Raw genomic sequence first — 23,005 nt, 5'->3', positions numbered from 1 at the left:
CACTTAAAACCTGCATATGGTACTTGCTCAACTGAGCCACTTATTAGCTATTTATCATCTGCTCTTCCCTCATCTTGCTCTGAAATTGAGGTCGGGAAAGGTAAAATCCCTCAGAATCCCTTGCAACTAGGGATTCTATTAGCTATTTCTAGCCAAGGAAATGTGGGTTAAAAGATGCTTCGAGGGTCTTCCAAGAGAAGTTTCCAGAAGGGCTAGACTCAGCTGGGCTCAGTTTTGGCTCTGGCCCTCCTCCTTTCTTTCCGCCTAGAGATGTGGCAGCCATGTGGTAATCCTTAGAACAAATGTCACATGTTGAAGGTGACAGAGCAGGGAGGAGAGCCTGGATCCCTGATGACACTGCTGAGCCTTTGTTCTGGCTGCACATACCCTGGACCAGCCACATAAGATCAAAATAATGTCTACAAGGTGAAGGCTCTATTTCCCTGGATTATTTACAGCCCAAACGCAGATGTTATCCAATAGCTGTTATTAGTTAATTTTTTTAACCTAAAATTTCATGATTGTTTTCATCAGGGAAATTTTTTATGTATGTGCAGGTAGTTGTAGGGCATGTTTAGGGGAACCCATTGCCTAATATTTCATCTATTTCATTTTGTAAGTCTACTGACAATATTTTTTAATCTAAAAATAAAGGTAAAGAATAAAGACAAAAGGGAAATAAGAACACTACTTTCTAGGTCTTTCTTTTTTATTTTCTTTAGGAAAATAAGACATCAATGAACACTTTTACAGTTTGCATTATTGCCACACTTTATATTTCTAAACTGAACTTCATAACGTACATTCCGGGACCATAGAAGGAATTATTTTCAAAGTTTCCTGAAATCTCTGAAAAGGACAGTTTTTAAATTTCCATATTCCTCCATCAGATCTAAGTTAGAGATCTTTGATAGCAAGACTTTCATATAATAACGTATGATACTATGTGAGCTCCACCCATTCAGACCCTTCAGAATTTTGTTTTATTTATTTAAGATTTTATTTATTTATTTGAATGAGAGAGAGAATACAAGCTGGAGGAGGGGCAGAGAGTGAAGCAGACTCTCCACTGAGCAGGGAGCCCAACATGTGACTTGATCCCAGGACCCCGAGATTATGACTGAGCTGGAGGCAGTCGTCCAACCAACTGAGCCACTGAGGCACCAACCCCTTCAGGATTTCTGAGTAAAATGCTGACAATGAAAAAGATGAACCCAGCATGACTTAGTTAATGGAGAACCACCACCGATAGAGATGCGTATATCTCAATGATCCTATTTCTGGTCATCTGTTGCATTTTCCAGGGCACAAAACTCTATCTAGTGATCTGTGATAACTACAATGCTTGGGAACTGAAGCCAACTTAAAGAGTCCTATAATAATATATCAAACTGTGACAATTGAAGGACTATTAGTAAAGTGAATATAGCTGCTCCTGGTTCACATTCAATTACAAAGGACAATTATGATGTCAGCACTTATCTCTGAATTGTAGTAGCTCAGAGGCCACAATTTCTAGATTAAGTAGCCTGCTAATGCTAAACAAACCACCATCATGTGGTTCTGGTCAGAGATGAGCACATGATCCCATCTGAAATGTTTTGTTTTCGGGGATCCCTGGGTGGCTCAGCGGCTCAGCGTTTTAGCGCCTGCCTTTGGCCCAGGGCGCGATCCTGGGTTCCAGGATCGAGTCCCACGTCGGGCTCCCGGCATGGAGCCTGCTTCTCCCTCTGCCTGTGTCTCTGCCTCTTTCTCTCTCTCTCTGTCTATCATGAATAAATAAATAAAATATTTTTTAAAAAATGAAATGTTTTGTTTTCTTACAATGAGGGCATGATTTAACATTTAAAAATAAGGTGACCAAACAATTGGGAAAATTCTTAGGCTATTCTACTCATTTTGAAAATCAGATTAATTTGCACCATTTTCCATCATAAAAACTAAACCAAAAAATAGTATTACATATCAAACTAAATAATTTTGGAAAATGCCATTTTTATTACATATTCCTGTTTAAAAAATAAAATGACAGAAACATGGCACAAGAATAAGTTAGAAAATGACAGAGTATGAACTGAAAGTACATATGCTATAGTATTAGGTATCTCTAAGTTATGGGGCTCTAAGTAATTTTATTTCTTTCTGTTGCTTTGTATTTGCACTTGACTAAAATTTATCAGAATTAATATGTATGTATTTCAGTATAATATAGAAAAAGTCACAAAATAGATAAAAACAAACTACATACAACAGGCTTAGAAAATTCTTACTTATTTAAACTTAAGTAAACTCTACCCCATTGAATCCAAGATCAAGAGTTGCATGCTTTACTGACTAAGCCAGCCAGGTGCCCCTACAAGACTTAGAAATTCTTAACTCACAGTTAAATTCATTTTGCTTATAAAGACACTAAAAAATTAAACTTATCACTTACTTCACAAAGTAAATACCAAGTAAAAAATAAATCTTTATTTGTAATAAAGCTCTTCCATAATCATTAAAAAAATTAATATCTTTTAGACATTACCCTTACAACACATAGGGAAGCGCCTCCTCTGATGAAATGGTTTCAGGGATAGGGAGTCTGATGACAAGACAATCTAATTACCATTACATGCAGAGCACAAACCCCAAAATGCCACAGAACATGTAACTTGGGAGAAATGGCTTGGGAAAAGCGATTTTTTAAAAAAGCCCCACAGCAATAAGTTATGTGTCCAATAAGCGGTTACTGGTTTCCAGTGAAACATCCTACCTGTTTTTCATTAGCCTCAGCTCTCGTTTGCGTGTTGCTTCTTCAGCTAGTTGCTGGGGACTGTGCAAACTTCCTGGCGAGGCAGCCATCACTACTCCCTGTGGCAATGCAGTAGTAGGAGCTCGGATCTGGTAAGTTGGCATGTCACCAGTGGCGGCTGCAATGAAACAAAATGCGACAAGTTTATATAAACAATTCACAACTTGATCTTTTATATAAAATTGATGTGGAAATAACACACTTCTTTTTACATGTCATAAGAAGTGACCTTGCTGATGTGTAAGGTGATTATTCTGAGCATTTAAGTTTTAGGTATCTAAGATCTTCAGCATTTTGAACAATAATATTCAGCATGCTCTATTACTGTTAAGGTAGAAAAATGCCCCAATGCATTTTAGAAAGGTTTTTATCAAAGGCTAAATTAGGGAGGCTTTTCAACTGCTCTCTGGGGGAAAAAAGCCCTGATCTGTTTGTGAATTCACATGATGTAAATACTTTCACCATGGCCAATTTCAAGCTACCAGTGTGACCTCACAGAATATGGAGATGGGGAGACATACATGGTAAGTAGTACACCATACAGATAAAAGAGAGGTAAATAACCTCAAGAGCATAGATAAAATTATGAGAAGTGATGAGTTTTGAGTATTTATTGGTTTTAACATAACTTGTTAAATATATATGTATTTCTTTATATATACTTAATTTTTAATAATGGCTCTTTTTTACAATCAGCTCACAAAAACCCTGAAAATTTAATAATCACTCTAGCATGTCAGTGGGAGCTGGCTCTAACATACTACTGCAAAAATTTTAATTAAGCAGAACATTTCCAGGATGCCCAGGTGGCTCAGAGGTTGAGCGCCTGCCTTTGACCCAGGACATGATCCTGGAGTCCCGGGATCAAGTTCTACATCAGGCTCCCTGAATGGAGCCTGATTCTCCCTCTGCCTGTGTCTCTGCCTCTCTCTCTGTATCTCTCATGAATAAATAAATATAATCTTAAAAAAAGAAAAGCAGAACATTTCCATTCTCTGAATATTCCAGATGAAGAGATTTTCCTGTACCCTATTATCATGCCTGAGACAGTTGCTGGATGTCGTTAAATACAAGTCCTTCTACCAGAAGATGACTGAGGTATTGGAAGGGAAATACTACCTCGCTGTATTTTCAGTTTAAAAACCAAAACAAAATAAAAAAACAAAGAAGCAAAGCTCTACTTAAGTCTAGTTTATCTGGGGGATGATAATTTCTGCCTCTTGTAGGTTTCTTGAGATAATAATACATTCTAAGTATTCAATTAAAAAACTTTTCTAATTAAAGTATATTCATAGTTAAACGACAGACTTAATATTTACTTAGTATTTAGACTGAATACTAAAAGTCCCCCATTTCATAATTTATACTCAACATTTGCCTTTCTACTGCAATAAACATAGCTTCCTAGAAAAGACAGATGGATTTAAGTGATGAAATATGCTTCTACCATCACTGTTTCAACTTTGAGAATGTATGGTCCAGAGTTAATCCGACACCCCAAGATATTACAAAATTCATGCTATCTCAAAGTTATATGCAAGAAATAGGTTTTACAAAAGTTATCAAATCCAGGGTGCCAGGGTGGCTCAGTGTTCAAGCATCTGCCTTTGGCCCAGGGCGTGATCACAGGGTCCTGGGATCAAGTCCCACATCAGGCTCCCTTCATGGAGCCTGCTTCTCCCTCTGCCTGTGTCTCTGCCTCTCTCTGTGTGTCTTTTATGAATTTAAAAAAAAAAAATTTTTTTAAGTTATCAAACCCTACAAAAATTGGTCTGAACCAATGCCAATCAAAATATAAAACACATCACTTCCATATTTCATTAAAATGCATTATAACCATTAAGAGCTGAAATTTTACCCAAAGGGGACACAAAGACTTTTTTTCACTTACATAAAATATTACAACTGAAAATAGCCAACCAGTTTAAAAGGTTAATAAAAAACTGATCTATGTGCTCCTTTTTGGGTAAATGCCAGGGTTTTTTCCCCCTTAGAGCTTAAGAATTAGGTGAAAAAAATGTTTTAAATTTTTAAAATATGGCTTTGGGGGAAGAGCACCTGAAAAGTCTTCATAAGATTAACAAAAATACCACTTATAAAGTTGCACTGCTCCTTCCTTTATATATATATGATTTTTCAAACAATGGTGATTAATAGTAACTGTGATAAATATAATGATCACCAGCAAAATCTCTATCAATAATGAACTTGGGAAAAACCCTAAATTTGTTTTTGTGACCATTTAAAATACTGTATACATAGTTATTCATTATATGTCATAGGAAATCTTACGGCTTTGAAATATTTAAGAAGAAAACTTTTAAAAGTTTTAAACTGTTAACCCACTAAAGATTTTTTATATTTTAATCGTATTGTCAGAGGAGATAGAATGGAGCACAGAATAACATAGTTCTCTCCTCTTCTCTCTTTACCCACATCCAGGGAAGAAGGTTACGGGATCATAAAGGTTGAAACAATGGGACAGCTGGAGGCGACACAGGCTTTCTAAAACTGGAACAATAGCCAGTGACGAATGAGAAGTTTATAAGAAGTTTATGTGTCACTGTGTGGACATTTGCAGGCAGCATGGATGCATACCTTGGTCTAGGGTTGTTCTTTTGCAAATGCTGGTCACAGAAAAGTGCAATAAAACTAATAGAGGAGTTCATTATACTCTCTCCTTTTGTGCACATCGGCTATGTTCTGTACTATAGTTAGAGCTGAATGCTCAGAGGACATGTAGAAGTTAGTTTAAGAGTATCCACTCTTTTTTAAAAAAGGAGAAAAGGGGGGCAGGCAAACTTCACAGATGAAAACTAAAGTTCATCCATTGGACTTACAACCAGAAATGGTTCTAAACTTTTGCCGGTTTCCAAAAGGTTTCAGCTGAAACCACCCTCACAGGACCAAATTTGGCAACATGAAGAATAAAAGCAATTCAGAACAAGTATTCTTAAAACATTCTGAGCAATAGCTCAGGAAAAAGATATCATTTTAAAAGGCTATCGTGGAAGGGGCTGAAATATTTGGATATATATCAGTTCTGGGGTGTTAGGTAATAAATTGGGTTTTATTGTAATATTTCAGACATACTATGTATTTATCTCCTTCAACAAAAATTGGATTGCAGGTCATTAGTTCAAGACAGAAATATGAATTAGTACTAATTAGTAGGAACTAACATACATTTCTGTAATCTCCTAAGGAATCTGTGTGAATGTACACCTTTAGTGGTCACAGAGTAAATGTCAATGGATAAATTTCATATATTCAAGTATGATCTTATTAGTAAATACACTAAAAAGATACGGGCAAAGAGAATCTCTTGTTTTGAGAAAATCCAAGCATCAAAAAGTTTTGTTGTTGAAAGAAGTGATAAGAAAGTTTTTATCTTAGTTAGCTTCAGTTTCAAATATTGTGAATTCAGGGGCAATTTAAAGCAGACTTGATACCTAGGATCATAGTTCAAAGAACCACCTTATAGTCTTTGATGACATATTCTTATCCTGTACGCCTATAAAGGCCAGTTCCTGTTCCATCTAACTACTAAATGTGTGTCCACATTATTTATTCTAGAATTTCACTGTATATGTTATTTCTAAAAATAAATGAGCCTCCAGTGGGGCTGCAATCTTGTGACTGAAGAAAGATAATAAGAAAAAGATACGTAGATACTAATTTTGTTCTAAGGCACCAAAAACTTTAAAGACAAGTCAAGGGTGTCTTTTTTTAGCTTGGTACCCCTATAACCTAGCACAGTATTTGGCATAAGATGAGTGCTCGGTGGGTTTACAGGTACACCATGAAGAAAATTTTGAACTTCCCAGGATTTTGCCCAAGCCCACTGTCATTTGAATGTTTAAAATAAGCAGAATTATTATTATTATAAGACTATTATTAGCTATTATTATAGCTAAGTCTTTAAATCTCTAACACCAAGACATGGGAAGCCCTTACAAGATGCTATGTATTTATTCAAACTGGTGTTATTTACTAATCTTCCCTTAGATACTAGTCATCTCGCCTGGCATTTGAGAAGCAGATGAGTTCTAATTATAGTGTATTTCCCATCATCTACCTCCTGACATGAAAATTTTTTTTAGGTTTAGCATCAAATATTTCATGGAAAAAGAAAATTCCTAGAACTCTCAATTCTGGTCATTAAACTTCATACCTCTCTTCACAAGTTTTAAACACAGTACAGTAGAAAAAGCATGGGATTTGGAGTCTGGATTCTAGTCCAGCTCTGCCACTTACCAGCCATGTGACTTGGGGCAAGTTCAGTTTCCTCATCTGTAAAATGGGGATACATTATCTCATTTAATACTCACAATAAACCCTGTAATGTATGTCAAAGTGTCTAGCACAGTGCCTGGCACATGGTAGGCATTCAGCAAATGTTAGTTCCCTTCCTCTTCCCTTCCTTAAGTTCTGAAAGACAATGTTCCAAATTATGCTTATACTGTATATTAGTTAAAAGGCACGTAACATCCACAAATATATATTCCCCTGGACTTTCCCTTCTAACAAACATGGGTAATAGAATGATTGAAATGTATGGCTCTTATTGTTTATTTTGTTAAAAAATATGCTATAAAAACTTTTAAAATTTATAGTATATTATATTCCATTAGAGAATAAATTATTAAAAGATAACATAAAATGTCCTGAATTTTCAGGGTTTATAATAATTTAGGATAGAACCTCAAAGGTGGAGAATCACCAGCAACCAAACGATACAGTCTCATCAGACTGGTAATGAGAGAACTCACTGAAAAGCCTCACAAATCAAAGAGGTTTGTTTCTTCCTAATGAAAAAAGAAATAAGAGGGGATCCCTGGGTGGCACAGCGGTTTGGTGCCTGCCTTTGGCCCAGGGCGAGATCCTGGAGACCCGGGATCGAGTCCCACGTCGGGCTCCCGGTGCATGGAGCCTGCTTCTCCCTCTGCCTGTGTCTCTGCCTCTCTCTCTCTCTCTGTGACTATCATAAATAAATTTAAAAAATTAAAAAAAAAAAAAGAAATAAGAAACTCAGCCAAATGCCTATCTTAGTAGCTTTCGAAGTGGAACAACTTATCCACATCCCAAATAGTGGGTGTTTTGTTGTTTATTTATCTACTAATTGAGATCTCTATAGTACTGAGCATGTAACCAAATAAAAACATTTTTATATATGGAGCTCCTACCTTCAGATGTCATTTCACTAGGTGTCCCTTACCACGAATATACCTAAGTACAAGCAACAGAGCTAACTTTGAAGTTGTACTGGTAAGCAGGGGTTTCTTTTCCCTAGCTCCAAGAAGCTACTGACATCATTACTTTTCTTTTTTGGTTCTCTCCCACCCTTCCACTGCTACTGGGGCACCTTATGCCCAAAATCAGCTTTGTGCTTGCTTGGTGTCTCACACTGTCAAAACCTTTCCCTTTTCTACGCTCTACTTTTTCCAGGAAAAAGAAACCCTACATAAGCATGACTATAAAGCACCGAACATTTCTGAATTTGTTACAATAACACACAGACCACAAAAAACGAAGTCGTTACATATTTTTAAGTTACATCTAAGGGAACTTCCTGAGTTGTTTAAGTGAAAATCTTAAGAGTCAAAAGAAAGTTGGCATAAAAGATGAGAAATTATAAATATTGAAATTCAAAGTTCTAGATAATAGCAAATATATACTCTTGTTCCATGAAAGTAATAATAAACACTCTGGGAAAAAATCCATTTTGACTACTTGAAATGATGCTAACTTTATTTTCTATGTTTTCTAAGTAGCATGTAGTATGCTGTGGTAACTCATCTAACATTAGCATGAATTTACCAGGTGAATTTTGAGGAGCAATGTGATATGGTGTGTGAACAGAATCAGACAAGGTCTTTTCTTGAAGTCTGAAGATCCAAACTGGTTCACCACTCATTAGCTTTGTAAGCTTGGAAGAGTTATTTACCACTCTGACCCACGCTGTTATATGAAAGACGAATATAATATTATTTGCTTTAAGTGCATCAGAAAAAATAGTTGGAAAGTGCTTCTCCCCTTGGGTATTTAAATACAGTTTCCTCAGAAAGGCCCACCTGGAACTTTAACCTCTATCACCTGCTTCATGTACTTCTCTCACCATTTGATCCTTTTTTGATACCACTGACCACATTTGTATTTGTATTTATATTGTAACCCTGCGATTTTTTTATTCTAAAGCTTACATAAATACAAAGTATCATAATTATTTTATTGGGCAATATATTCATAGACAAATAGAACCAAAAAATATTTCACTGAAATTTTTTTCAAAAATAGTGGGAACATAGCACAACGGAAATTTCAGTAAACCTTCCATACAGATTTGGAGTTTTATTAAAACTTAAGGTAAATGACTTTCACTTCCAACATGATTATACTTTGCTTTTCTAGCAATGTTAAGAAGCTGTTACACCTGATCCAAACTTTTCTTTTATGTGAAAATTCTCCAACAATAATCTTTTCAAGTGCCCTCTTTTCACAAGGTGAAATGTATCCTTACTGTCGTGTATCAAACATTAACTAAGATACTATTTTCCAAATTTGAATAAGTTGTAATGTTTAATAGTTCAGAAATCCAGGCTGAATACAACATATTAGAGTTTTTTAGACTCAGAGACTAAAAGATATGGAGTGAGGCTCTTAATCAGCTTATGAATAAAGTCCAAAATTATTTCTAACAAAAATTTAACTATACTCTAAAGTCTCATAATACAATTCTATAAACTATAGGTATTCACTTTTTACATTTTATTCCATGATCCTATAAATAAATACTCCTAAAAACTTTTCCCACACCAATCATTATTAGGAGCCTGATTTTGGTCTAGACAAGTTTTTCAAACTCTAAGTTTGACCATTTGACCATTAGTGGGTCATAAAATCAATTTCATGAGTCATAGAAAAAATAGAAAAGTACATTACATCTCTACTATATGTAAAGATAAGCACTTAAAAAACAAACAAACAAAACATCACGGGGCTTGAACTCATGACCCTCAGATCAAGACCTGAGCTGAGATCAAGAGTCAGATGCTTAACTGACTGAGCCACCCAGGCGCCTCAAGATAAACATTATTTTTAAAATTGTTTTTTGTACACACACACACACACACACACACACACAGAGTCTACTGCATCATTACGTAAAATGTGGGCCATGATCAAATGTGTAAGCCAAAGATTTAGGTCTAGAGCAGTCTACTTGGTTCACCAATCTACACAGGCAGCCCAGAAATGAGAACCTAAAGGTGGGTCCCTAAAGCTGCTCTACTATTCCTTAAAAAAAAAAGTCCCCCCCTTTTTTTTCTCTTTGGGTTCCTCAAAAAAAAAAAATGTGTTTTTCATTTTTAAACAGCATTTCAAAACAGAATTGGCTCTGTGAAAACTGATTCGATTTCTAAAAATAATGATTTCCAAAGCACAATAAGATCTTGTGAAAATGTTTGAGATTTTTTTGTTTTAGTATTTGTAAAATTTTAATTTGGAAGAAACTCATGTATTAGCATTATGGGTAAAACTGTAAAAAAAAACAACTCTTCAAGGATGGCATAGGTTTGTTCTGTACACATGAATGTATAAAAATGTTCATTTACAAGCAATGGTTAAAAATATACGCAAAGTTTTACCTTAAGCTTTCATCTTTAAATATAGCGTGTATTTTCAAATCTTTTATCTTTTGTTATAATTTTCTCTTATGATTAGACGCGAGATTTGGAATTAAAGAGTGGGTAAATAAAGATACAAGTCAACTAATAATTTTTAGCAAAGAAACACATGCACCAAATACCTCTTGCTTCTACAATTATATGACATGCAGTATTTGAGATTAAGTTCATCCGTATCTTACAATAAACGTGTCATTTAAGAGTTTTTGCAATCTATAGTTTCTCTAAAATTTCACTGAAACTGGTTTGAGATAATTTTCAAAAAGCTTTAATGCTGGTTTTAGTTGCTCAAATCAGTGGAATGTTCCCACGTAGGACAACGGTTTAGCCCAACTAACTGAGAAGTTAAACTGTGGTGAAGCTGTTTACAATCTGCAACTCCAGAACTGGTTAGAAATTAGACACCACAGAAAAAAACAAGGCAACCGTCTACAGGCCGTTGGCAACTAGGTCAGAATCGTTACCTAATTAAGAAAACCAAAGCACTGAAGGGGCACTGATGACAGAGGTCAAGAATTGAGCCTGGGACGTGGAGGTGTGGAGGTGTGGAGGTGTGGAGGTGGGGGTGGGGTGGGGTGGGGTGGGGGTGGGGGGTGACAGCTCTGAGGCCAGCACTTCCCCGGCCGGGCGCCAGAGGGCACCCCGAGCGCGACCAGGGTGCGCACCGCAGAGCCCAGGGGTCCCGGGGCGCGAGCGGCGGCGGCGAGGCGGGGGACGGGGACGGGGACGGGGACGGGGACGGGGACGGGGACGGGGGCGGGGGCGGGGGCTGGGGCTGGGCTCCACCTGCGCACCTGCGCACCTGCCCACCTGCCCGCGCAGGCGCAGGCGCAGACGCAGGCGCAGGCGCAGGCGCGCCAGGGCCGCGGGGTCCCGCACACCCAGGCGTTACAGGTGTGCCGAGCGCTCCCGCTAGCCAGCCCGCACTTACCTGCGGAGAAACGTTCCCGGAAGGCTTAGGAGAACCGCGGGCTGCCCGGGGCCAGCAGGCGTGCAGACGGGGGCGGCGGCGAGCTAGTTAACGACCAACTCTGTCAGCGCCCTCGGCGGAGCATAAGGAACTGACTAAATCACAGCAGGACTCGGAGCTGACGTCAATGTGCAGCTCGCCTGGAGTTTAACTTTCCCACTTCCCTGCCGAACGCGGTTCCAGGAAATGAGGTGACGTCAGCCCTTTGAACTCGGTTAGCTGAGCTACCGACCATGTGAGTACGGGAGGAAAGAGAACGGGAGGCACGCCAGCGCCCCGACACGCTGGGCCGGCCTCTCGGGTCTCCGAGCCGAGCGCCTTCGTACACGACATGCAATCGGAAGCTTAATTTTCTACAAGTTGAACAGGGTGTTATGTTCAACCTGTAGCTGCTTGGGACTTGCAACAAGTTGCAGATGCAGTGACCGCTTAGTTTAGTGAAGCAGAGCTGAGAGAGACAGGATAAGCAATGAGCGATAGGCCACCGAGCAGAAAAGCACCTACACTAAGATGCCCTCCTGGAGTGTGCTGAAGACGTACAGATAGATTTCAAAAGAAACTTCTTACTCCTCAGCTACTAGAAAATTAATACTTTTTGAAACACTCCGAGGTCCCTAAATGTTTCTAAACTAAAAAATAAAATTTTCAGAATTAATGTAAATCTCTCTTTAAAATTCTTACCTGTTTCATCTCCGGTTACAGCCATGATGGGTTTCTGCATACAGAACTGTCCTGTCTTTCCTATCACAGGTTGACATACAGTGTTCCAAACTAGCCAGCATGTGCAGGATAAGTAGGAGTAACTGACATCACAATGACATCACTAGCCTATCACGGCCATCAATTTGCTTTGTCACAGAGGAGCTCAATGAAACCGAAGCCCTATAAAAACCCTTCCTGTAATAAACCACATTAATGTTCTTGTTTCTCATTTTACCTAGAATTTGTTGAGATGGGCTCTGGCATAAATGTCTTCTTAGCATTAAGTTCTAAAATTGTTTTTTATGGAGCAACTGATTTCTTTATTATTATTTTGTCCAAGGTTTCTAGAAAAACAAAGGGGGCATAAACTATTTTTTATAACTCATCAGAGGAAAAAAAATACATGGGGACTAAAACAACAAAAAAACCCTGACAGTTAGCCCAGAAAAACATTGTGAAATACACAGAAATGTATTTCTTAGACACTTCTAAATTCATCAAGAAAGAAACACCCAGCCACCTTTGTTCACTTAACACAGTTTTATTTGCTGAACTATTTGCTGCAGCACCATAAAATCCAGCTGTTCCCAAGGTGACATAGAATTTGCTAATTTCACTTGGAAGAAATAAAAACTGACATTTAAAAAATTCACTGTGCCAAAGGTAGCAAGAACATAGCATTCTTCCATAAATATTAGTTTGAACCACGGGAATTTGCTATTTGACCTCTTTGGCCCACAAAAACAGCAATTTCATGAGTCTCAGTCTAATGCATTATTTTACTAAATTAAAATCCTTTGAAAAGAATTTGGGGATTTTTCAAAAGATTAATAAATAAGTCACAATTACTACTCGTAAATTTTTTAAATGTCAAATGTTATCTGGGTCACTTAATGATGGTTGAGTGCATGAAGAGCTAGATCAGTATAGGAAATTTAACAGTGGCAAGGTTAGATTAAAAAAATAAATGAGCTCACGTTCAACAGGATAACAGTCTGGGAAAAGAAATGATTTGCTTATCTAGTGCACAACATTAAGTGACATGGCACGGAAGCCTTTTATCTTGACCAGTGGGCTGATAAAGCCCATTTTCGTCACCCTAACCCTACGTGGATAATGTCGATGTGCTTCTCCAGAACACATGAAGACAATGGGCCAAGTAAGAATATTTGGAGATGAACCGAACACATCAATCCCCAACAGAGGCTCCATGACAGACTCCTCTTCCAGCCACACCCAAGGGTTTGGGTCCAGGAGTACTAGTCCATTTTATTACCAATTTCAGAAAGTTCAAATTGGTTTTAAATCGGCACTTAGGTGTTCAATAAATATTAGTGTGAAAAAAGGGTAGAGAAAGGAAAGGAAAGAGGGAAGTTGGTTATTTGTTCGACTACTGCTATTAGTAAAAGTTTTAATATATTCCAAAGACCAGATAAACTCAGTCAACCAGCACACAGAACTAATGACATTTTCATAGAAGAAGAACATTTCACTTTCATTTAAGAAATGGCTTTATTAAACATTTGTCATATGCCAGGGACTGTGCTAGATACTAAGGATCCCCAATCCAAACGGAAGTTATTGCCTATGCATGTTACACATGCGCTCAGGAGATACATACAGTAGGCTATCCAAACCAGATCTGCAGGATCAGAGAAGGCTTCTTAGAGGAAGTACTATGTAAGAGGAAGCATGAATATTACAAATGACTGGCATAACTGTTCCTGTCAAGCAAATGGCTAAGTGTGAGGCCCTAGAAAGGAAGAGAGGGCATGGCATATCACAGGAAATGAAGAAATCCAGCACAGAGCTGCATCACAAAAGAGAGAGAAGTTGAGAGGGAGAAGTCTAGTAAAGGAGGCAAGGCCTAGATTAAGCAGAGATTTGGGCCACGTTAAAGATTTTGGACTTTGTGTAACAAATAACAGGAATTCACTGAATAATTCAACAGGAGGCTGACATGATTAGATTTTAATTTTAGAAATACCACTCTGAACTGCAGAATTGAGAGTATACTGGAAAAAAGAAAACGTTGGAGGCAGAGACATTTGTTTTTAAGAAATATTAGTAGCTCCCAGAATCACTGGGAGGGATGAAGAAAGGGAGCCTGAACTTTTCAGGTACCATTCTCAAAAAACTGGACCAAGAAGGGATCTACCACCTCTGGCATGATTAGGAAGATCAGGAAACTTCTCCACAACTACCAGCTTCAGGGTAGAGGAGATGGAAGCTGGAAGAAGGGCTGGGACAAGAGAAGTGGAGAGGAATGGAAGGATGAGTGGTTTATCTGAGTGGAGGAAGGGATGACACACAGGTTTCTAGCCTGAAGCAACAGGTTGGACAGGACTCCATTACTGAAATAGGGTAAAAAGGAGAAGTGAGGTGGGCATGAGGGATGCCTGGGTGGCTCAGTGGTTGAGCACCTGCCCCTGGCTCAGGGCGTGATCCGTGGTCTCAGGATCGAGTCCCACATCAGGCTCCCTGCCTGGAGCCTGCTTCTCCCTCTGCCTATACCTCTGCCTTTCTCTCTCTGTGTCTTTCATGAATAAATAAATGAAATCTTAAAAAAAAAAAAAGAAAACAGAAAAAAAAAGAGCCATGAGCATGGGACCTGTAAGTAGCCAGCTGGAGTCAGGGGCATGGTGACAGTGCACTGATGCCATGGGCAGGAATGAGGTCATCCGGGAGAAAGTGCTCAGTCAGATGGAAGAAGGCCCAGGACCCAATATTGACGAACACCAGCTAACACTGAAGACATGATCAGAGAGGATTAGACCAATCAAGGAGACTGGAAGAGATATAGGAGAGAGAAGAAAAATCCAATGAGAATAGAGTATCACTATGGGAAGTGAAGGAAGCAGAGGTTCACAGTGTTAAATACTGCTGAGGGATCAATCGAGATAAGGACAGAGAACTTGCAAAGAATCGCTGTGATCTTTGAATGAAATAAAATGACAGGATGGAAGGTGATAGAAAGTGAGTAACAGAGAATTGGGACCCCTACTATCATTATTTTAAGGAAAAGAGAAAAAAGGAAAGGAAAAGATTAAAAGAAAACACAAGGAATCAAGATTGGAAGGGAAGAAACAAACACCTAACTTGTGGTTGATATAAACATTCATGTACCATCACAGATAGATTCACAAAGAGTGGGCACATTATTAGAAATAATTTCAGTTTGGCAAGATTCATAAATAAAAACCTTTTTAAACAGTCGGTAATATTTCTTCACAGCAGCAACGACTAGAAAATGTATCATTGATAATAGCAACAAAAACCATCAGGCATTTAGGAACTAACTTAACAATATAAAAGACTTCCAGGGAGAAAAGATTTTAAACTGTTAAAAAAAAGTTAAAATAAGATCTAAAAAATGAGACACTTTATGCTTTGGAACAGGTCAATTTAACATTATGAAAACATCAGATCTTCCTCTGCCTGGTACACTCTTCATAGGAATGTAAATTGGTGTGGCCACTATAGCAAACAGTATGGAGGTTCCTCAATAAATTAAAAATAGAACTACCCAATGATTCAGCAATCACACTACTGTGTATTTATCAAAAAACCAGCAACAGGAATTGGAAAAGATATACGTATCCCCATGTTCATTGCAGCATTATGTACAATAGCCAAGATATGGAAGCAGCCTGAGTGATGAATGATAAGTGGATAAAGAAAATATAGTGTGTATACACGCACACACAAACACACAATGAATTACTATTATACCATAAAAAAGAAGGAAATCTTGCCATTTATGACAACATGGATGGAACTTGAGGGCATTATGCTAAGTGAAGTGAGTCAGAGAAAAGACAAATACCATATGATCATACCTACAAGTGGAATCTTCAAAACAACAAAACCCCCAGGACTCAGAGATACAGAGGACAGATTGGTGGCTGCCTGAGATGGGCATGAAGGGGTTGGTATGGAGGGAGTATGCAAAATGGGTAGTGATCAAAAGGTACAAACTTCCAGTTACGAAATAAACAAGTTTAGGGGATGTGATGTACAGTATGGTGGCTATAGTGAATAATATGTATTGTCTGTTTGAAAGTTGCAAGAGTAAATCTTGAAAGTTCTCATCACAAAAAAGCAATTTTTAACTGTGCAGTGAATGTTATCTAGATTATTGACTTATTGTGGTGATCACTTACTGCATCTTAAATGTCACATCATTACATTGTACACTTGAAACTAATATAATTATCATCTGTCAATTATATCTCAATTTTTAAAAAGGCTTCAGTTTCCCTTAAATTACTCTATACATTAAATACAACCTTATTATGAGTTTTATTATTATATTGTTATTATTTAGAAACTCAAATTTATTCTAAATGCATATTGAAGAATAATGGTTCACATAACCTAATCACCACTAAAATAATTTTTTTTTAAGATAAAAATGGGAACCTTGTCCTGTGAGATAACAAACCAGTATGGTACTGGCATATAGAAAAGGAGACCAGGATCCCTGGGTGGCGCAGCGGTTTGGCGCCTGCCTTTGGCCCAGGGCGCGATCCTGGAGACCCGGGATCGAATCCCACATCGGGCTCCCAGTGCATGGAGCCTGCTTCTCCCTCTGCCTGTGTCTCTGCCTCTCTCTCTCTCTCTCTCTGTGACTATCATAAATAAATAAAAAATTAAAAAAAAAAAAAAAAAAAAAAAAGAAAAGGAGACCAAGAAGGGGTGCCTGGGTGGCACAGGCAGTTAAGGTTCCAACTCTTGGTTTAGCTCAGGTCGTGACCTCAGGGTCATGAGATCAAGCTCTGTCTGGGGGTCTATGCTCAGCATGGAGTCCACTTAAAACTGTCTTTCCCTCCCTCCTGTCCCTCCCTCCTGCTCTCTCTCTAAAATAAATTAATTAATCTTTTAAAAAAAGAAAAGAAAAGGAGACCAACAGTACAGAATAGAGTACTGGGCAGCCCGGGTGGCTCAGTGGTTTAGTGCCTGCCTTCAGCCCAGGGTGTGATCCTGGAGACCTGGGATCGAGTCCCACATCGGGCTCCCTGCATGGAGACTGCTTTGCCCTCTGCCTCTGTCTCTGCCTCTCTGTCTCTGTCTCTGTCTCTGTGTGTCTCTCATGAATAAATAAATAAAATCTTAGGTAAAACTAGCTAATATAGTTATTGTAGAAAAATATTCTTGTGACTAATAGAAGAAAATGAGTTCTTAAAACCCCATAAGTATAAAACTCATTAGTATATTATCTACACAAAACATAAAACATTTTTAAGCTCTTCTTATTAAAGTATCGGGTTTACAGATTTTCCATATAAAAAAGATAAATTAGAAAAAATGATGAGTCTTTATCGTTATTTATTTAGACATAGAGGGTTCATGAGAATCGGGGGAAATAAAACAGGTGGCTTTCATTTTACAATTAAAAGAAAACAAAGTATTAGAAAAGTACTATGAATTTTTTTTTTACTCCATAAATGGAGTGGAAGTACCACTCAGTACCTGATACACTTTTATTACAGTCCATATTAACCCCCCAAATACCTAAGAGTAAAGCTAATTATCAAGAGATTCATTAATCAGAATCTTTTTTCCATACTTGCAAAACTTTCAAACCAAAAGAATGAATATTATTCCCTTTAAAATTAGTGCTACATCAAACGTCCTAAGTAAATGCCAAGAATACAGTTAAATGAAAACATAGGATTTTTGCAAGTTGTATTAAATATATTATAGTTATTATGAGCAAAACTGAATGAAATTAAAATAATATATATTCAAATAATAATCATATATATTCGAATTTAATGGAAATCTTAGGTTACTCTAAAAGCTTAGGGCTACACCCCCAAATGTTTTATCTTACTACTTCCATATGAAGTAGAATGGGTACCTGAACTTTAAATATACTAGAACGGTCTAGAGAAAAAAAAAATCAGCATTTGTTTTGACATGAAATGTCTAGAAATGAGACTTGAGTGTCATATCTGGGGAAAACCCCCAATTCAGTGCACCATGCACTGGATATTTAAATCTTCATAGACCGGGTAATAAAAATATGAATTAGTACAAATTCATTCATGTATCCAGGTCTTTTTTTCCCATCGTGCTACTCTGAATTGAACTTTTCTTTAGAGCCAATAAAACTTGCTAGAAAAGCGAAAACCATAAAATTCAATGTGTTATCAAATGTACTAAAATATTCCTTCTTCAAGCTTTTAAGTGCCCCCTCCCAAATCTGCCTCCTATATATTTCAGAAAACTACAAAATCACCGCTAACTGGTGTGATATAGTGATGCACAGGTATTCTAAATGTATTAGATTAATAAAATATACCTTGAACAACAACCTGGCTGCCTGGGACAAAGAACTGCTGTGTGCCATCAGCTGATTGTGCTGCATACTGTACAATTGTAGCACCTGGTGGAGGAGCTCCTGAATTTGTCATTGTTAATGCCTGTAGTCCCTGAACACCATCAGATCCTGGGTTAGAAATCTGGATTGTTCCACCTTGGGCTATAGCAACTTAACAGAAAAAGAAAAGAAATATTAGAGAATTTCAAGATTCATTTTTAATAATCCCATACTGGAAGAATATACTGTGGGTCTATTAATTACCAATGCTGCTCATGATCAGTTTACCCTTATTTCTCTATGCTGAATTGATAAGGAGATCCTTCTTCATGGGACAACACTGAAAAAGCTCATGAACACTTGAAAATAACTTTTATTCAGAATTATTTGAAATACATAGAACCCATAGATTTTGCCTCCTCCCTGGTATCCATCCCACTAAATTATTTAAGAGGAAAAGTGGAGATGCAGACAGGGAGAAAAGCCAGCTTCTTGATTTTCTCCATTCTCTCAGATGTCCTTAGTTATAGATAAATAGCATTCTTCTAATATTTAAAAAGTAGTCAGTAAAATCCCATCAAGCATCAGAATTACCATTAATTTATATCTTCATTCAACTAACTACTCTAATTTCTCATCAAAACAAAGTAGCTTTTTTTAAACAAAATAGCTGTTAATGGAATATATATTACTATATATTTTGATTGTAAATGCTAAGTTTGCCAAACCGTAACATTTACCATTTTGACTATATCAGGAGAATCCTGAAATATAAAATGTTAAGTTGGAAAGTATCTTAAAATACAACTATTGAAAGAATTTGTGCTACAATATTTACCTGTACCAAGTGTCTTGAATAACTGCAGCTAATGGCAACAATATGAGGTGGACTTCCTCTGAACACTTGCCAGTCATGTTTAAAAGTTAACATATTAACCAAAAGTTTCCAAAGAACAACTGATCAAATGTTTTGTTTTTAAATTTCACTCTAATAGACAAATAAGCACTGCTTAAAATATTTGAAGAGTTCTGTTATCTTAAACATAACATAAACATAAACATTACCATTCTATGTTTTAGTTTAAGTACCACAGATGAAGTGAAACCAAAGGGTATGCTTTTAAAAGAATAACACAACACCTGTAAGTTAACATGAATGTCTTACAGGAATGTTACAGTAGTGTGTCAAAGTGTATGTTGAATATTTCCTACTTGGAACTGGATTAAGAGCTTTAAAATTTTTGGCATTAGCAGATGAGTTCTGTTGTTTACCTAGCTGGTAAGTAAACAGTATCTTTTCAACAGTATCCAAGCAAAGACCCATGTAGGTGAACACCTGATTGTTTAAACCTGTCTCAACTATAAGAAAGAGCAACAACAAATCTTTAGTTCCTTGACCTGAGATCCTAGGGCCTAACACAGAAAGATGGGTTAACATTTTGAAAAAGATTTCTGCAAGATGCATTCTCTGTGTCTTTGTTCTTTGACAGGCCACTATTAGGATAAGATTGACAGAAACCTGAGAATCAGTTACAGAATGTTAATGGTGCTGAGGTTGAGAAATTTATGTAATATCACCTTCTTCATTTAGCTCATGTACAGCATCATATTCTGTACATGTTTTAAAAACAAGATTTCAAGGGTCTCAGGATTCAACCTTTATAACAAAAGGGTTTGGAAGAAACCTAACTATGTCTATTTTCTTAAAAGAGAAGCATGAAAAAGAAGAGCTATTGCTTCCTCAGGTCTTCATGATTGGACATGATTGTATTTCATGTTATCATATATCTGAATGTATGTTTAGTTGATAATTAGTTTGGTGTTACAGAAATAGTGCTTTAGAAAGAACACACACAGGCTGTGTAACCACAATGTGGAAGAAGCACAAAGCCTAGCAAACAGCAGGCACTCAATAAATGCTGAATTTCTTCAAGGCAGACTATATCATAAGCAACTTAATCCACTTGTGAATCTAGAAGAGTTAAAGTATGGCTTCAAATTCTAATTAGAGAACTTAATTTTCAATGCCAATACAATTAACAAGCTTTGGGACTAGTAAAAAAAAATTTAAGTTGAGAGTCATTGTCGCCGAGGATAAGAATATGAAATAGGTGGATAACAAAGGCCCTTACTTGTTTTCTTTTCATATTTTCTTTTTTTCACCCTTTATTTTTTTCAATGTTTCCTCATAGTTCCAACCAAACTTCTTTGTTTTCACATTGTGAAGTTGATATATAAAGAATCTGTTCCTCTCATCATTTTATTTTCTGGTCATTATATAATTAGACATGGAAAACAGAGGTAAACACACACACACACACACACACACACACACACACACACATACACGATAGGCCTAGAGGAAACATTTCTGCTGATAAGTCTTGTACTTTAGCTTAGCTTTTATTTTTTATACCAAAGGCACTTTTGATTTTGGCATTATCAAATGACAGAAGACCTTCCCATTCAAAATGGTACCTCTCATTTGACAATAAACAAGATTTACCAATGCTTCGGGATACAAGAATCAGGTCTTTTGTGTGTGTGTGTGTGTGTGTGTGTCTATTCAAGATTTAAAGAGGAAACTTTTCAGGTTACAAAATATTCAAGGATAGAAAAATTTGTGTATTCAATAAACACATCAAGATAAATAGTAGGAAAAATTAAGATGAATTTAACTTAATGAGTTTAGTCACATTTTTTGTTTTACCTAATTATGTTTTTGAAACTTAGGAAAATTTGTTAGCAAACATAAAAGTAGAAAGAATTTTGTGTCATCTATTTTTCCCTGCCCACTCATCCCAACCTTTTTTTTTTTTTTTTGTCTGGAATATTTCAAAACAAATCCCAGACATCATGTCTGGCTAATAATTTTTAAATAAAATGATTGACCCATAGGAAGGCCACTAGTAACCAATGAAGATAAAATACTTTTGTACTTCCTACTAATTTTACTTTAGGCTTTATTAATGATTTCTTAGACTGACACATGCAACTGAAGCATAAAAGTTTACACCTATGGCCACACTGCTGATCACAATGAGTCCATACTGGTCTAGGAAAACAGATTGGGACTCAGGCAGAAGTTTTTATTTTAGATTAATGCATTCTGATTTTCCTTTTTTAAGTAATCCTTAGTAACATTAGTTTGATAAAATAAATGGAAAATTGAACAGCTAGATTACATAATCAATTAAATTCTACTTCAATGTTCATTATTAATTGATTCAAGCTTGCTAGTATGTTACTGCTCATAGTAATGGTGGGTAGAGGTTAGGCTCTGTTGTCCCAGTTGTTCTGGGCATTAGCTAACTTATTTTTCTCTAGTCTCAGGTAAGCTCTACCCCATAATTATGTAGGTTACCCTATACCCACAGGGTGAATGTTGGACACACTAACCTTACATTAAGAATTTGTCTAGATCGACTGTAATTCCTTAACTTACTAAGTAATTTTCTACTAAGTTGGTTTTAGGGGTTACACAATTGTGTCTATATACAACCTTATATAGTCATGGTATTTAGTTTCTAATCAGTATTAACCAAAGTATGGTTTCTCCATCCCCAATTTACCATACATCACAGTAACCAGTATGATATCATATCAACTAGTGTAGGCAATAAATTCTTTAACAATTCCTAATTTACAAAACCATATTTAAGAAATTTGTTACTTCTACTCATTGCTATTGAACACTTTTCTCCTAAAACTATTAATATCAAAGCAGTAAGGAAAATATTATGTGTGGGATAAAAATTCAAGAATTTTGGTAAAAAAAATTTTTAATTAAAAAGGCAACATTTTAAAGTCTTGTATGATCACCAAAGAAGGAAGAAAAGAAAGATAATTAAGGGTGGAAAACTAAAAAAGAAAAACAAAAAAGAGTTTGTGACCAAATGAGGAAGGAGTAGAATTTATTTAAATTAAGATTCCACCTGGATTCTTTTCCTCTGATACTAACATCTTTGTAATCCTAAACCTGTATATATGAGCTAATTCAAACATATAAACATGGAAATGTTTAATTATAATTAAAACCATCTTTATTCCAAATTGCAAAAAAAAAACCTCATAAATAAAACTTCACTGAATTAACTTTATAAAGAACGGCAGACCTTATGCTAGTGAGCTCTCAGATTTATAAATTTAAAAAGTGAGTGTGGAATAGAACCTGTGAGTACCTGTGCCTTAAAAACCAAAAGAGACTAAAATAGCCTCTTGTTGTAACAGGAATAGCAACACCAAGATTAAAAAGCCAGATTTACATTAAGGAAATACCTTCTGTGTTTGCTTTGAAAATTATTTTGGGAGAATGTAAGCAAAATCACTACTAAGAATTATAAGTGCGACCGCATTTACTTTAGAATGCATACATCTATCACGCAAATTCCTTTTATGAAGAAATGGAATCAGTGTTTATTCATATGAGTCTCCTGAGAATTCTGAATTCTTTAGCCCACAAAGTTCACATAGATCTCTTTTTATAATGGTGGATTTTGGATTGATCCACTTACCTTTAGTGTATAAGA

General features: G+C 36.7%; 1 protein-coding gene across 34 annotated transcripts in view; it reads right to left on the bottom strand.

Annotated features, from left to right (window-relative positions):
- The window catches only part of CREM (cAMP responsive element modulator), a 75,367-nt gene that overhangs the window by 3,613 nt on the left and 48,749 nt on the right, over positions 1-23,005 (bottom strand). For 10 of the 34 annotated variants that reach the window (XM_072825212.1, XM_072825222.1, XM_072825209.1 and 7 more), the window contains 3 exons: positions 18,459-18,647; positions 7,052-7,087; positions 2,756-2,912 (listed from right to left, as the gene is read on the bottom strand). In XM_072825212.1, the coding sequence (XP_072681313.1) occupies positions 2,756-2,912; positions 7,052-7,087; positions 18,459-18,647 (382 nt within the window). Of the gene's footprint in view, positions 1-2,755; positions 2,913-3,006; positions 3,433-7,051; positions 7,088-7,125; positions 7,221-11,410; positions 12,100-12,130; positions 12,287-18,458; positions 18,648-23,005 lie in introns of those variants that run through there. The other 24 variants (XM_072825232.1, XM_072825224.1, XM_072825223.1 and 21 more) reach the window with 11 other exon arrangements.

This window comes from Canis lupus, chromosome 5 (genome assembly GCF_048164855.1).
Source record: "Canis lupus baileyi chromosome 5, mCanLup2.hap1, whole genome shotgun sequence".
Taxonomy (NCBI): Eukaryota; Metazoa; Chordata; class Mammalia; order Carnivora; family Canidae; genus Canis; species Canis lupus.
The sequence above is the reverse complement of the archived record's forward strand: the minus strand, read 5'-3'. Positions and strand labels throughout refer to the sequence as shown.